Source organism: Amblyomma mixtum, chromosome 4, assembly GCF_055824585.1.
Source record: "Amblyomma mixtum isolate Tamu chromosome 4, ASM5582458v1, whole genome shotgun sequence".
Lineage (NCBI taxonomy): Eukaryota > Metazoa > Arthropoda > Arachnida > Ixodida > Ixodidae > Amblyomma > Amblyomma mixtum.
The window spans coordinates 80,342,152-80,357,562 of record NC_143015.1 but is presented as its reverse complement, the minus strand read 5'-3'; the positions used below and the strand labels follow the sequence as shown (position 1 = coordinate 80,357,562).

The 15,411-nt window shown below is 43.9% G+C and overlaps 1 protein-coding gene across 7 annotated transcripts in view; it reads left to right on the top strand.

The window, feature by feature from the left end:
• Positions 1–15,411, top strand: part of LOC149347162 (uncharacterized) — a 58,752-nt gene that overhangs the window by 27,146 nt on the left and 16,195 nt on the right. For 4 of the 7 annotated variants that reach the window (XM_089585509.1, XM_089585508.1, XM_089585507.1 and 1 more), the window contains 6 exons: positions 1,448–1,480; positions 3,488–3,514; positions 9,251–9,283; positions 11,743–11,784; positions 12,471–12,554; positions 14,616–14,696. In XM_089585509.1, the coding sequence (XP_089441635.1) occupies positions 1,448–1,480; positions 3,488–3,514; positions 9,251–9,283; positions 11,743–11,784; positions 12,471–12,554; positions 14,616–14,696 (300 nt within the window). The remainder of the gene's footprint in view (positions 1–1,447; positions 1,481–3,487; positions 3,515–9,250; positions 9,284–11,742; positions 11,785–12,470; positions 12,555–14,615; positions 14,697–15,411) is intronic. The other 3 variants (XM_089585513.1, XM_089585511.1, XM_089585510.1) reach the window with 1 other exon arrangement.

The window sequence follows — 15,411 nt, the reverse complement described above, 5'->3', positions numbered from 1 at the left end:
ATCGTCTTAACCTTAAGGCTCCTGTTCTACAGATGGATGGAGGGAAAAAAATTTACTGTTAATAAATTTTAAGTGTTCTTGGACCTTGCGGGTCACTGGGCAGAAAATCAGGCGCTGTCGTCGTTTTCGGCATGATGAGCGAGAAATCGGCTGGGGTGGGTGGCCCAGGTGACTACAATGCATGATCCTGCACGTGAACATAAAAATGTACTGAAAAATATGTCGGACCAATAAAGGCTCCCTCGTCATTGTAGACAGTGTGAAAACTGTGTTTGAGCATTCGAAAAAATTTCAGTAGTAGAAAAAAGAAAAAAAAATGGCTGAGGCTTAACTTGGTTAAGCCTGGAGAATGCGAAGCATCATCGTGTCGCGTAATTTGGAGGCGCACAACCACAGCGACGGCGCGAGGTGGGCCCCCGTTTCTCCACTGTCGTGACGTCATCGTGTCACGTGATGTGACGTCATGTATCACGAGATTTGGAGGCGCATAACCACGGTGAAGGGCTGAAGTGGTAGCTAAAGTGGTATGCTTCGCATAAAACATAGAAGCTAGGGAGCAACTGGAAGCCTATGATATCAGGATGCAAGGTACTAAAACATGCGTCACTGCACCTTCACTGTATCTCACGAATAAAGAGTTTTGATTCATAAACAACAGTGTGCTCGTGATGGTCAGGTAGACCAAAAAACTTATTTGTAATTTGCAACGTGTGCCGAATAAATCTGGATTTGTAGGCGGTGCAGTGGCGACTCGGCACATCTGTTTTGCTCGTTGCATATGCATGCGTCGTTTGGTATTCTTGGCTGGCTCTTTGGTAATTTTCATATGTTAGTCCAGGGCTGCCCCGTGTACTCATCCAGTTTGTTCGCTGGTCCCAATGTTTGCTACCCTTGCACCCAGGGTGGCTACCCTATGACCAACCTGGGGTCGGTCATAGATTCTACTCGTCTTCGCGCAACTCGCCATGGTCGATGAATGGGTCAGTCACGTGACCTTATCATGTCATTCTAGGCCATGTGGGCTGCCCAGAGAATTGTGAGCGAACTTTTCACCGCAGCAGATGGCAGCTACATTATTGACTGGTAGTCGCGAGACTGTGTCTCACAAGCTCCGCCGATGGCAGCACCGGCCGCCGTCAACAGCACCTCCTTCATTTTTTTATGAATGCGTTTCTCATTAGGTAAGAAAGATTTAATTGCCCGCTGGTTAGTGCTTTAAAAAAATATAACCAACAGAGGAAAAAAACACTGTCAGATGCACTTTAGCGGAAAGAACATTTACTATTTTATTATCGCGCAGGGTATAAAAAAATCTGCGATTCATTCGCTTGCCAAAGATGATGACGTAGCCTTCCGCACTTAATTTAATAAATATCAGTGGCTCCCACTGTAAATACAATTTCTAGTAATACCGCAGCGAAATAACTGATATTAATGTGCTTTTCAGGCACAGACCAAAATGGCAACAGCACAGGCGATGGTAAGTGCCTGATAGTGAACGCAAGAGAGCATGATAAAATAACTATTAGCTGAATATTTTTTGTCCACCACACTGTGGGGAATGAGAACGTCTCTTATGAATGGATTTATTTACGAAAAGTTCAGTAATAAAGGTTTCAAGAATGATATTAGAAAGGTTTGAATGTCTGAACAACCTTCACTTAATGTTCTTCTTAAGCTTGCTATTCAGAATATGTAGCGTTTCTACTGATGGCTTCTATTGTCAGAGTTTCTAAATATTGGGCAACATCCTTACCTTTCTAGCTTTTCGTCCAAGTCTGGGAAGAACTCAAACATGCCTAGTAGTGTGGTTGGTTTTCGGTAGCAAGAATCAACCTAAATTTAAGTACCGCAATTTCAGTCGCGAAAGTATGCCGAAAATTGTGTTGGGCTCTACGGGGCTTAAGGTTGTCTGTATAATTTTAAATTTCAGATCAAGCACCCGACTTGGACAAAGTTTTTTATACGTCGTGATCTAGTTAATCCCTCTACACAGTGCAGCAACTATTGGCATACATGTCAATCGCTACTGCGTTTATTATCGCACAGAGATACATTTGACTTCCGAGAGAGTAGGGGCACATAAACTCGATTTGGAATTTTGCAATTCACTTTTTTATTTTTAGATAGCATAAAATGCGCGCAAAACTCTGGAACCAAATGTGGTTCCCACAATGATGGATGCAGGAAAAGGAAAATTCACAAATTTTTATAGGTGGCCTAATTGCCCGTCTTTAGGTATGAGAACGTAACCGTGAGACCAAATATCATGATGTGCAATCTAGAAAACGCTGTTTGTATAGCAGAATTACAGGTAGCGCGATCATGACAACGCCTATACAATACACAATTGTACTGGTCACAAATGCCAGTTTAGGCAGCATTGTCATTGTGCTGTTCCAGTTGGAGTTGGGTAGCGAAAGCGTTTACCCCGAATAAATTTCTCAGTACAAATGTTGCTTTCAACTGCCAGTTTATAGAACTCTCGTGCAGTGTAACTTGTTTTTATGTCGGTCTCGGCAAGAATAATAAAGTGAGCTCTAGATGGACCTGGTATGTGGGGAAAGTTTCATGCATGTGTTATAGGGAAGGACTTTCTACGGTAAATAATTTGGCATTCCACAGCTCCTTCTCTACGCTGTATTTGGCCGGCCATTTCTCCTCGAATGTAAATTCGCTACTCACAGGTGTTTGAAACATCACGCGCTGCATAACCGCAAGTTAGACTGAAAAGAAGCATAAAGAAAAATTTCAGTACACTGTGGTATTCCTGATTTTCTAAGCCTTAGAGAATTCAAACACCTCTGCGAAGCTAACGACGTTTTCTAGTGACACTGAAATTAGGGCCGCGTTTCAGTTTATAACGTCGTGTTAGTGGCTGTGCTACAGCCTTGTCTACTGGTCCACAGCAACAAAATTTGAAAGCAAAGCAAGATGCAGGAGACGCATTTTAGATGGTTTCAGTTGGAGTGTTACCTGCAACTGCAGTAATTGAATATAAAGACTTTTTACTGAGCGGTTAGAGAAATTTTTGAAGTAGCTTATCAGTGCAATCGTAATATTAGAATACTGGATGCACAGTGAAGCTTGACCTATATAACAGCGAAGTGCACTTAACGTTGTCTAATTAAAAAGATGGTGTATAGCTTATTTACCAAACAATGGACCTACTACTTGCCGTCGGATGAGGTGACCAAGTTGGTTCAATTCGCCTCATTATCTATTAATGATCATGGCGTAATAAACATTGCCTAATTTTACCCCAACTCGTTTAGTTGAAGTGTACAACGAAGTCAGTAACAGGTGGTTAAGTTTTTTACAAAAACACACTTCCATCCTGTTATTTTCTTGTAGCCTGAAAAAAAAAGCGCGCGATTGCTTCCTAGTGCTGCCGTGTTACTCCAGCCACAACTGTCTTTAGAAGCTGTTTGTTTTCTTGTTGCAAAGAATTAAATAGTTAGGCATGTATTCTTTCTCCCCAATTTAGAGAGCACCGAGATATCCATCTCTGAAGGTGAGTCACTGTCCAGTGGAAGAAAAATGCGTTTAGTTCATAATCCAAGATGCACAGTTTCTACCAGTGTCCACAAACAGAGGAATTAACTTTCATATTCTTTCCGATATTATGCCCTTTTAGTATTAAGCAATAAATATTATGTATCTAGCTCCCCAATGGCTGCTATAGATGATGTTGCGTGGTGATAAAATTCGCGTTGCAAGTGTAGTAAAGCTGATTGTTTATACAGAACACTTTAGTCGCTAACATGTATTTCAGCTCATTGGGTCTACATTCAGCGCATATCTCGAATAATTTGACATAAATCTTTCTGGGATAACCATTTTGAACCCAGTTGATTCTCCGTTTACAGGTCTCAAAACTGCCACTGATGTGATGCGTCATGTAATACTAATTTTGCATCGGAGAACAAAACACACAAGTGCTATAACCAGGTTTATTTTTGTTTTAAAAAATGTTCCACATCTTTTGCGTCCCCTTTGTGAAAATCATGGCGCTGACAGCGAAACCGCATTGCGCAACTCGGAACTCTTTTGGTTTTGGTTCTGCAGCGCCTAAGAGTATTTCGCACGTCGCTGGACAAAAAAAAAACACCACGTTAATTTTGCTTCTATCGTTGGAGAATTCTAAATGAGTTAGTCAGAATATCTGCCGATTTAACCGCGAAAAAACACCACTCCACAAAACTAAACGAATTCAAGGCTGACTAAAGTAACCGAATAAAATGCCTGAATTCAATCTGCCTGCTAAAACTCTAGTAAAATTTCAAAATAAGTAATAACACAGCGCATGTCTGCCCGCGTTATACTTGATACAGCTGCATAATTATATACGGCGCGGGCATAGCCCAAGAACTCGCGTTTAGGGATTTTGGGGTGTTTTCCTTGCGTTTCTTTGCAGCAGAAGGAGGCCTAACCTGTTCTTTTACCATGCAGATCTCTGTTAAAGGATATAGGAAAGGAAAAGGTTTTCAAATCATGCACGTTCACCTGTACGAAGTAGTTCTGTTTGAGGTCAATTAAAGTATCTTAGGAAGCAAGCCGATTCCCAAAAGAACGAAGCGCATTTTTAAGCATGAAATGCTTTTAGCTCCCGTTGTCGGCAGTGTGGTGACGTCACGCCGAGACCGAGAGCCATCATCCGGGCACTGAATTCCAGTCATCCGGGCTCTGAAACGAGAACATCCGGGCACCGTACGAGACTTAACGAGATTTAACGAGACTCTCTAAGCCATCCTACACGACCGGCATGCAAGCGCCGGTTGGTCTCCAAACGAGTCACAAAAAATAACTGATGCCAGTGCCTTCTCAATGTTTATGAATATATCAGTCGAGCTGTGCGTTTGATAATGCACGGAATAATAATTTCCGATTTCTAACAACGCGTGCAAAAAGCACATACATGCCACAATATTTAAGCATGAAATGCTTTTAGCTCCCGTTGTCGGCAGTGTGGTGATAGTCACGCCAAGCCCGAGAGCCAACATCCGGGCACTGAATTCCACTCATCCGGGCACTGAAACGAGAACATCGGGGCACCGTACAAGATTTAACGAGACTTTCTAAGCCCTCCTACAGGACCGGCATACAAGCGCCGGTAGCTTCGCGCCGAACGGGTGGTGGCGTTCCTCCCTTCCTGTATGGTGCGGTTCGGGTGTCCACCGAGATGACAGAGAATTACTGCGTCATTTCCTTTCCTCAAAAAGCGTTTCGTTCAAAGGGCAACGCATCGTGCCGAACTGGTGGTGACGTTCCTCCCTTCCTGTACGGTGCGGTTCGGGTGTCCACCGCGATGACAGAGAATTACTGCTCCATTTCCTGTCCTCAAAAAACGTTGCGTTCAAAGGGCATCGCGCCGAACGGGTGGTGGCGTTCCTACCTTCCTGTAAGGTGCGGATCGGGTGTCCACCGAGATGGCAGAGAATTACTGCGTAATTTCCTTTCCTCAAAAAGCGTCGCGTTCAAAGGACGAAGCATCACGCCGAACGGGTGGTCGCGTTCCGCGGACTGCCTGGCAGCGCTACAACACGCTGTCGCATTCCACTCCTAAAGACGAAACTTAAGCGTCATTAATTAGCAGTTTATTAGTATTTAGTCACTAATCAGTCATTACACACTAATCAATAATTTGTCATTACTTCGTCATGAATTATGTGTGACGTAATCCAGTGGTAACATCACCAGTCACATACGCAAAGTGGTGCTGAAAACGCTTTCGCCTCTACGCACTTCGGACTAGAGCACTGCACGGGCCACAATCTGAGGCCCAAGCCCGGCCCGGGCCCGAGACCTGAAGCCCGTGCCCGGCCCAGGCCCGCGGCTTCAAGCCCGGGCCCGGCCCAGGCCCGCTAAATTATCGCTGTAGCGAGCCCGGCCCGGCCCGTGAATCCCGGAGTGAGGCCCAGCCCGGGCCCGGCCCGGCCCGTATCACAGTAACGCTTGAGGTATACTGCTCACTCTGGCCAAGCAGAACGCGACTAGATCGATAAGGAACTCGCCCACAAAAGTTCTGAAACCACAGTTTGGGTTGAAGAAAGTTGGTTCTTTTTAACCCAGAAGGAAGTGATTAACAGTAGCGCTCGCCAGGCCTGTCTTTTGGACAGTGATCTCGTGTACGTGCGCAAAGATAAACTCGGAAGTTCCGAGAGCCAAATAAAAAGGGCTGCATACGAGCGTAATAGACTACTTTTCATTCCCCCATGATTTTGATCAGTTATATTTTGCCGCCAGCGAAGTATAAACATTAAAGCTGGCTAGCAAGAAGTGGGATGACATTTTTTTAGTGAACGCGATCTCTCAGGTTGAACTCATAGCCGAACTGGTCGCCTTTCAGCAGAAACAAAAAAGCTAAAAGGCTTGAGTATTTCGCGGTGTGTATTTGAAGACTATAAGCATCCTAAACTTATATGTTCTTCCCGAATGCATTTCTAATAATTTATAGGTATGTTTGGGATGACGAACGATCAATAGCCAATTAAGGCAGGTTGAATTTTACTGTTACTGGTTGACCAAAAGATAACGCGCGAACCACGTGATAACTTAAAGGGCAGAACACTTGTCATGACAACAAGGCTCTTGAAGAAGCGAGGAGGGATAGATGTGGTTATGAGATGAGATCTACATACTCTCGCAAGCTTTTGTGGCTATCTAATTTACGAGATCTTCCGGCCAGCTGATTAAAAAGAAAACCAAACGCGATTTGTTTGTGAATTTTCTCTCATGAGAAAGATATAGCTAAAAATAAAAGCTGTGTTTTGTGGGCTGTGAGAGACACCGAAGCAAAGGACTCCGGATCATTTCGACCGCCTGGGTTTCTTCAACGAGCAATGATACAACAAAATATATGGCTGTCATGCTTGCCACCTAAATAAAAATGCGGCCGCCGAGGCTAGGAGCAAACCCTGGTTCACCGGCTCAGTAGTCAAGAAACTTGACCGCTAAGCCACCGCGGCGCGGAAATAGGGAAATAAATAAGTGAATAAAGCTTAGTTTTTTTCTCAGCGCGTACTATAACCCATAGCTCATCCATGTCGCTGCTCTAATGCCGCAGTTGTGTACTTAATGCCGCAGTTGTGTATTTCACTCTGCAATAATGAATGAATAGTCGGACATCAGCCGTTTATGTACAAACCGAAGGCCGGCTCGGGTCCGCAGCTATAAGCCCGAGCCCGGCCCGGGCCCGCAACTTCAGGCCCGGGCCCGGCCCAGGCCCGGCAAAACAAATCATGCCCCGGCCCGACCCGGCCCGCGGGCCGGGCCGGGCCCGGGCTTTCGGGCCGGCCCGAGCCCGTGCAGTGCACTACTTCGGACAGTTTCGAACGCGCTGCATATACATTCTTGTCAGGCCTGCGTCTCGTCGTGTCCGCGTGCGCTTCGCATTATGCCCGTAAACATTTCATGCTTACTCTACTCTCGGTTACGGGAGGGGCAGAGTTTTTATGCGAAGCATACTACTTTAGCTACCACTTCAGCCCTTCACCATGGTTATGCGCCTCCAAATAACGTGATACATGACGTCACACCACGTGACACGATGACGTCACGACAGTAGAGAAACGGGGGCCCACCGCGCGCCGTCGCTGTGGTTGTGCGCCTCCAAATCACGTGATACATGACGTCACACCACATGACGCGATGACGTCACACCAGTGGAGAAACGGGGGCCCACCTCGCGCCGTCGCTGTGGTTGTGCGCCTCCAAATCACGTGATACATGACGTCACACCACGTGACACGATGACGTCACGACAGTGGAGAAACGGGGGCCCACCTCGCGCCGTCGCTGTGGTTGTGCGCCTCCAAATTACGCGACACGATGATGCTTCGCATTCTCCAGGCTTAACGAAGTTAAGCCTCAATCATTTTTTTTTTGTAATTCTATGTAAAAATTGGGTTGAATATCTACAGCAATTAGTCTTGCTTTAGCGCAGACCAGTTTCGAACAGTTGCAATGGCAGGGACTTACTCCTAGTCGCTGGTTATTTTGATTCCCGCTTTTAAAGTGCAGACATGAAAGAACAAGAACAGATAATTAGGCCAGAGTCATATCTACAGTTATATCTGCTATCTCTTTTGAGGTCTTGCATTATATCAACATACGACCGGACTTAAGTTACTGCCCCCCCCCCCCCCCCAGAAAAAAAACACAAGCACACACACTTCTGAAAACGTTTCGTTAGGTCAATGTTCAGGAGGCTGCGAGAAAATTTCATGAGCACAGCATACCGTTGCCGTGCACGAGTATACCAATACAATGTTAAATAAAATAATGTACTTGTTCTCCCATGGCAACTTCTTATTTGCGGATTTCTTCTCGTGATAACACTGCGACCACATTGTTCATTGTTTCAGTGTCCACTCACTTGTGTTGATGAATGTTCCGCGATGGGGCCGCGAGGGAGGTAACTAAGCTGGCAGCATTAATTAAACATAAAAGAAGGCAATGTGTTGCAATATAAGCTTAATAGACACGGTACTTCGTAACTTACATTTCATGAAAGTACGAGTAATATATATATAGCCTATACACTTGCGATAATGGGAGCAAGCAGTATGTACCTTATAGCATTCATAAAGATAGCAATGATGAGCACCAAGTAAACACGTCTTCAAGTTAGCGACAGCGTTGATAAAACATAGCTTTCTTTTTCACAAGGTGAACATTTTTTTTCTGATGCGGAACGTGGGCTTTTTAGGCCCTTCAACTAAAACGTTCTGTCCCACTGCTGTCCTTCGAATCATAGCCATTATGCCGAAATCAACGCAGTAATATCAAACCAAATAGTGTAGCTGGTACACTTTTTGATCACGTCCTTTCTTTCAATACCCAAATTACAAATACCGCTTTTGCTCTTGTTTATACTAAGAAAATGTTCAGTCTTTTGATAAAAAGACCGCTTTTTTGTTAGACTTGATCTGCTGCGCGTACTCGTACATGTTTAGCATAAATAATGATCAGGAGTGTAACACTGCGGGGATATTATCATTTACAAATAACTTTTACCGCTCTTGACTAATATCTTTCTGGCACAGATGCAGTTAAAATTATCTTAATCGGTATCTGGACTTAGTGACTGGTCACTGCTGCTTCCTTTTTTTCAGTGGTTAGCGTAGTACAGTTCAATATCATAGTAAGCGGTGAGAATGTCTAGTTTAGTCAGAACTCGAACAATCCTAGAATATCTTGGAATCATTTTTGAAGGTATTATGTTTGCTTTCTCTCTTTCCCCACCAAGGCCCCATTAATACAGGCAATGCCAGTGAAGAAGGTAAGCCTTTTTTTCATATCTCCAAGTACAAAATGGAAGCAGCGTCACTTAGAGGGCTTAGATATCAGTTAGTTCTAGGGCTCCTTAATGCGATGAATGGAGAATTAAAAATGCCGCAAATTTTCGTTCACGCAAGTAACAGCTAAATAATAAGCGCCAGGGTTACTCCTTTCAATTCGTTATATGGCGATACTGACAGAAAAGCTAAGGCATTTATTTTTAGACATTTGCCCCGTTTTTTACATAAGGCGCCTCTCATCGGCGGCATTTTCTCCGCTAATTTAAATGTTTGCAAATTATCGTTCAGCGGTACTGTTTTGCAGTATTGCGAAGACTGCCAAGCCCGTTATGCTTAGTGGTGTGGGATGGAACGCATTTTTCTTTTTTTAGTCCCAATATAATGTGTCAGGTAGTGCAGGCTACATTCCCTTTGCTTTATTTTGTCCTAATCTGCTTGTCTCTACGTTCTTGCCCTTAAAAACTGTTTTCCATCAGAAGGAGCTTAGTAGTATGGAGGGGAAATTGTCGACCCAAATTTGCGAATTTAGTTCACTTTTAGGTTGCCTGTTTCCTCTCTATTTGCCAAACAGACTTTACTAAGCTCTTTCCGATCGCATTTTCAATTCACTTCTAACCCGCCGCAGTGGCTAAGTAATTAAGGCGCTCGTCTACCGAGCCGGAGTACCCGGGTTCGAACCCGACCGCGGCGGCAGCGCTTAGATGGAGGCGAAACGCAACAGGCGCCCGTGTGTTGTGCGATGTCAGTGCACTTTAAATATCCCCAGGTGGTCAAAATTTATTCCGAAGACCTCCACTACGGCGCCTCTTTCTTCATTTCTTCTTTCACTCCCACCTTCCACCCTTCCCTTACGACCCGGTTCTGGTGTTCACCGAGGTATGTGAGACACCAGACAGAGCAGACTATTCGCTTTTATTATCAACCATCTAAAGCGATTAATTAGTTACACTAGCAATCTCTCAATGACCAAAGCCACAAATATAAACAAGAAACATTGTTGTGTGTTCCGTGGCTCCATTGGCTCTTGGCTCGCTTTATACGACGACCCTTTCGCAGAATACCAACACCGAAAATTGTACAGCTCCGTGCTGTAAAAAAATGCTTGATGCATACTCAAGTAAACCAAAAAATTATAGTGTTGCTTTGAATGATTTTGAAATGCGGAGCTAAAAACGGCGCGGAGAGGCGTGGTGTAACCCGGTGCCACGCAGCTGGCGATTCTACGTCTGCATGGCTCTACGTAGCCGCCGCCGATACCGTTCCGCATCCCTTGTGATCTGCGCTTTAACTTCGTGAAGGCAGTCGGCCTCTTACCGCGACCCGCGCTCCGCCTTAACGCTGTGTCGCGGTAGCTAATGGGGTAATGAGCGAATGAGGTAATGAGCGAATGAGGTAATGAGCTAATGAGGTAATGCGCACAGCATATTTATGCCATGCACAACTATTCCAAGATATTCTTGAATAAAAAAATCTACCCCGTTTACCATGCCTAACACCTTTTTTGCGGATCTCTTCTGGTAATAAAACTATAAATGTTCGTAGTTTTTATGCCCACTCACTCGTGTTGATGAAAGTTCCCTCACGGGGCCACCAGAACGAAAACTAATTTGGTAGCATTAGTTATTCTTAACCGAATGCCAATTGTTGCAATGCATGGTGAATTGACACACTAATTTGTTACTTCGGACTTCATAAAAATGTGTGTAATATTTAGCCTACACAATTACCATAAAGGGAGCCAGCAGGATCTACCATAAAAAATCACAAACAAGGCTACAATGAGCAGCAATTAAATACGTTTCTAACTCTGCAAAAGGTGTGCTGTAATATAGCGTTGCTTTTTGCACGTTGAAGATTTTTTTCTGATGCCGAACTTGAGCTTTCTAGGCCCATCAGCAAAAACGTCTTTTCTCTCTTCTGCCGTCCAAATCAAAGTAATCAGTCCATGATGAACGCTGTCATAACAAACGCAATATTTGAGTTCGCACGTTTTTTGATGAAGTCCTTTTTCTAAACACCCAACATAGGCTTACCGCTTTCGATCGTCGTTTATCTAAAACCAGTGTTCAGTCTCTTGATGATGCGGCTGCTTTTTTTTTGTTTTCTAGGCTCCAGCAGCTGGCGCGCACTCGTATATGTCTAACGTAATGATCAGGAGTGTAACTGTGTGCGGACATTATCATTAACAATTAATTTTTGCCATTGTTGAGAGAAGGCATATAATATATTTTTGGCACAGATGCAGTTAAATTTGTTGAAAATGTTGCCTAGACTGCACGACGAATCAGTACGGTTTTCTTACTTTCAGCGGTAGCGGGTAGAGTTCAATAGCTTGGCAAGGTGTGGGAATGTCTGTTTTAGCGAAGACTCACACGTTGCTAGAATATTTTGGCATCATTTTTGACGCTATTATGACTGCTTTCTCTCTTCCTCCACCTAGAACCAAATATTCCAAATAATCCAGCCAATGCAACAGAAGAAGGTAAGAATTTTGTTGCATGTCTTGAAGAACAAAAAGGTACTCAGAGAGCTTACGCATCACTAAGTTCTAGGACACTTTAATCCGGTGAATGCAAAACGAATAATGCAGCGAATTTTTATTCGCGAAAGTAACAAATAAGTGACGAGCACTAAGGTTGTTCTTTGCAAATGGTTATATGGTATTACTGAAAGCAAACTGTCATTTCATTTTTTAGGCATTTCCTTCTCTTTTTTCATATAGCGCCTTTGATCGGCAGAATATTCTCCTACAATCTAAATGTCTGCAAATTATCGTTTGGCGGTACCCTGCTGAAGCTTTCAGGATACTGTCAGATAGTGTAGGTTGCATCTGCTTCGCTTTCTTGTATCCCAATTTTGTTCGTCTCTACTTTCGTACCATGAGGAATTGTTTAACATCGGAAAGAGCATAGTAAAGGCAGTTTTGTCATGTACAGAGGAAATTGTCGGCCCAAATGTGTCAATTTAGGTCACTGTCATTGAAGTGGTGCGATCTTGCGTTTTGCCTGTCATATTTACCTGAAAACGTGGTTCGTTCGAGGCACCTTGTTTCTCCCGCGTTGTTAGGAATCGCTTGCCCTAGCCAGCGTAATAGTTCTGATTGTTAATACAGCATTAGTTTCTTAAGCAATTAAGAACTGCTTCCTAAAAAGCTCCCATCCCCGGCAGGTACCAGCACTGAATCAACAATCACGACGGGCGCCAATTCTGCGGTTACAAACGTTTCCACTGCAGCAGAGACCACAACAGCAGGTAGGCAGTACAAAGATGTCATGGTAATTCTTCTCAGGCATTTTGGAATTGTCCGCCTTTTATTTTATACTACCCTATGATTTTAGATAGCCTCCACCTTATCACGCAGACAAAGGAAGGGAAATGAGGGCTTTAATGACGTATATGCCGTAAGCGAACAGCAACCGAAACCAAGGAGCTTAGGGAACGTTTCTTTTTATTTTTGTGTTGAACATTAGGAGATAATGGTGCACTTATTTACTGTTTAAAACAACTCACAAGAAAGAAGAAAATTTCAACCGCATGCCACCGTTAGCATCCGAACGCATGAGTTCCGCGTTGCGCTTCCTGTGCTCTACCAAGTGAGCTACGGTGATGGCTGTCTAATATTCTATTCCCATGGGGTATTTATGCTGCGTGTAACCAAACTTTCAGAGTGTTCATAAGCGGCATCCTCGTCGATAGAGGCGGACGTAGTACGTCCTGTGTTATCACGAGCTAGCTTGTAACGTTATCGAACGGTGAGAGAAATCTCTAATGCCGCCTATTTCAACTGCACTGCCAGAACGTAGGCCCTCGTTAGCCATTGAGCAGACAGAGAAGACTACTTGGCTTTGTTATCAGATCTCTTTAAGTAAAAGAATAATTAAACTACAAATCTCCGAAGGATAACGATCACAAATTTAAAAAAAAAGAAACAATCTCCTTTGCTCCTTGGTTCCGGTGGCTGTTGGATTCCTTCTTATGACCAACCAGCCTCTCTCACCATATCAATACCGGAAAAGGTACAGCGTGTGTTGAACAGAAAAAAGGCTTGCGGATGTTCATATCTCCAGACGATTCTATTTTCGATCTAAAGAGTTTGAATCATGGAACTGAGGACTAGTACACCAAACAATAGAAAGAGGGAAATCAGTCAGCTTAGTTGTAACTTAGTAAGGCATGTTGACGGGCTAGTTGGTTATTCATCTTGAAACTTGGGAAAAAACCCACCTAGGCGCAAATGATTTCACGACACAAAAAAGAGACGAGGAGACAACGGACAGGCTCCTGTCCGTTGTCTCCTCGTCTCTTTTTGTGTCGCGAAATCATTTGTGCCTAGGTGGGTTCTTCCCCCAAGTTTAAAGTTAGTTGTAACTTGCACACACGTTCTTTAAAGATTGAGTCTGCCTCTCGTGAATTTATTTTTGCTGTGCCCACACTTCTACTATTTGCTAATTTTTATGGCCAAACTTTACATATATGTTTCAGGGAGCTGGCTCACAGTTACTATATTAGTGCTAGATCAAGCTTTGTTCAGCTACAAGCTTGCCGTTCCAAAGCTGTTCATTCCCTAATGCTGTACGAAGGCTCTCTAGTCTTAAGATTCGAAATATTTCATTTCTGGCTTGCAAAGGTTCAATGTAACTCAGCAGCATTGAAACGCTCCGAATTCAACTTTGGGAGGAGAGAATTTCCAGCCTCCCAAATCGAGAAGAGTCACGTTTAATTCTTTTACAGACCATTTTGATTTTTCCCTGAAAATGCGTTACTTTGGAAGCAAAAGTCGTTGTCTCGGTCAAACTGAAGTACCCCACGGCCGCAATGTCATAGAGTCCTCGACACCTTCATACACTGAACGATAGACCAACCAGCAGCAGTCTTGGTTGCGGTGAAATTACCAACGCCCATTGCAGGATCTCTTCGTTTCATCCCACGGCCACAATATTTATTTACATGAAATACCTTACAGGCCCATTGGGCATTGTGTAAGGGGGGCGAAAAAAATATAATACAGTGCATTAATAACCAATGGAAACAAAAGGGAACACACGATCATGATGTCCAAAGGCGCTATATGAAATACACTCAGGCTTGCCGCTCAGAGGGACAAAACTGGGAGACTAGTTGGCAGCTTTCCGGTACCATGAATTTGCCGCTCAGTAATTCTCCTGAAATCATGATTTCTCACACGCAGCTTATTGTGCTCGCGTTGTTAGGAACCACTTGACCTAGTCGGGGTAAAAGTTGGTTGTTCTTAACAGAGCATCAATTCCTGATCCATCTCAGTACTGCAGGCTAAACAGCTACTTTTTCCGGCAGGTACCAGCACTGAAGCAACCCCTACGAGTGCGAGTACCACAACTACAAGTGTTTCCACTACAGTAGAGAGCACATCTACAGGTAAGGCTTCCGATGGAACCGCTCTTAATTGTCTGCGGCATTCTTGATTCATCTGCATTTCCTTGAATTTTTTTTTTTCATATTTAGATAAGCTCCACCCTTTTGCTGCATATCAACCAATGAAATGGCACAGCTTCTTGGTGTTATTCGCAAGAAATAAATGACGTTAATGTGTCAAGAGCAGTCTTTTGTGATAAGAAAATTGAAACAGCGCTGGACAACTGGACCAGAAAGGGGAGGAGACAAACACTGCGGTGAACTTACGCCTCCTCAACTGTCTCCTCCTCTTTCTGGTCCTGTTGCGTAGCGCTGTTTCAATTTTCTTGTCACCATGGAACACCAATTAGCCCACTCTGCCGTCCTTCTAGAGCCTCTTGTTTCATTAAATGATGTGGAATCAGGGAGGTAGAAACTGTTTGTAGGAACAAAATAGGAAGCGTGAGCTAAATATTTTTGCCCCTAGCTCTGCGCTTGTGTTCTTCAGAGGTTGACTCTTTCTCTCGTTAATGATATTTTATTTTTTGCGTTGCCGCGCATGAACTGTTCAACTGTGATTCCCGCGCTAGGATTGGCCATTTGAATGTGTTTCCTGCTTCTTCGTAATTGTCTGAATCTTTGCACGCCTATATATAGCAGCAAGTTGTGGTCTTCAGGGATTGGTTATTTAGCTTTGTTACAGGGCTTACATCACACAGCATTATTTTAGAGCGCAGCT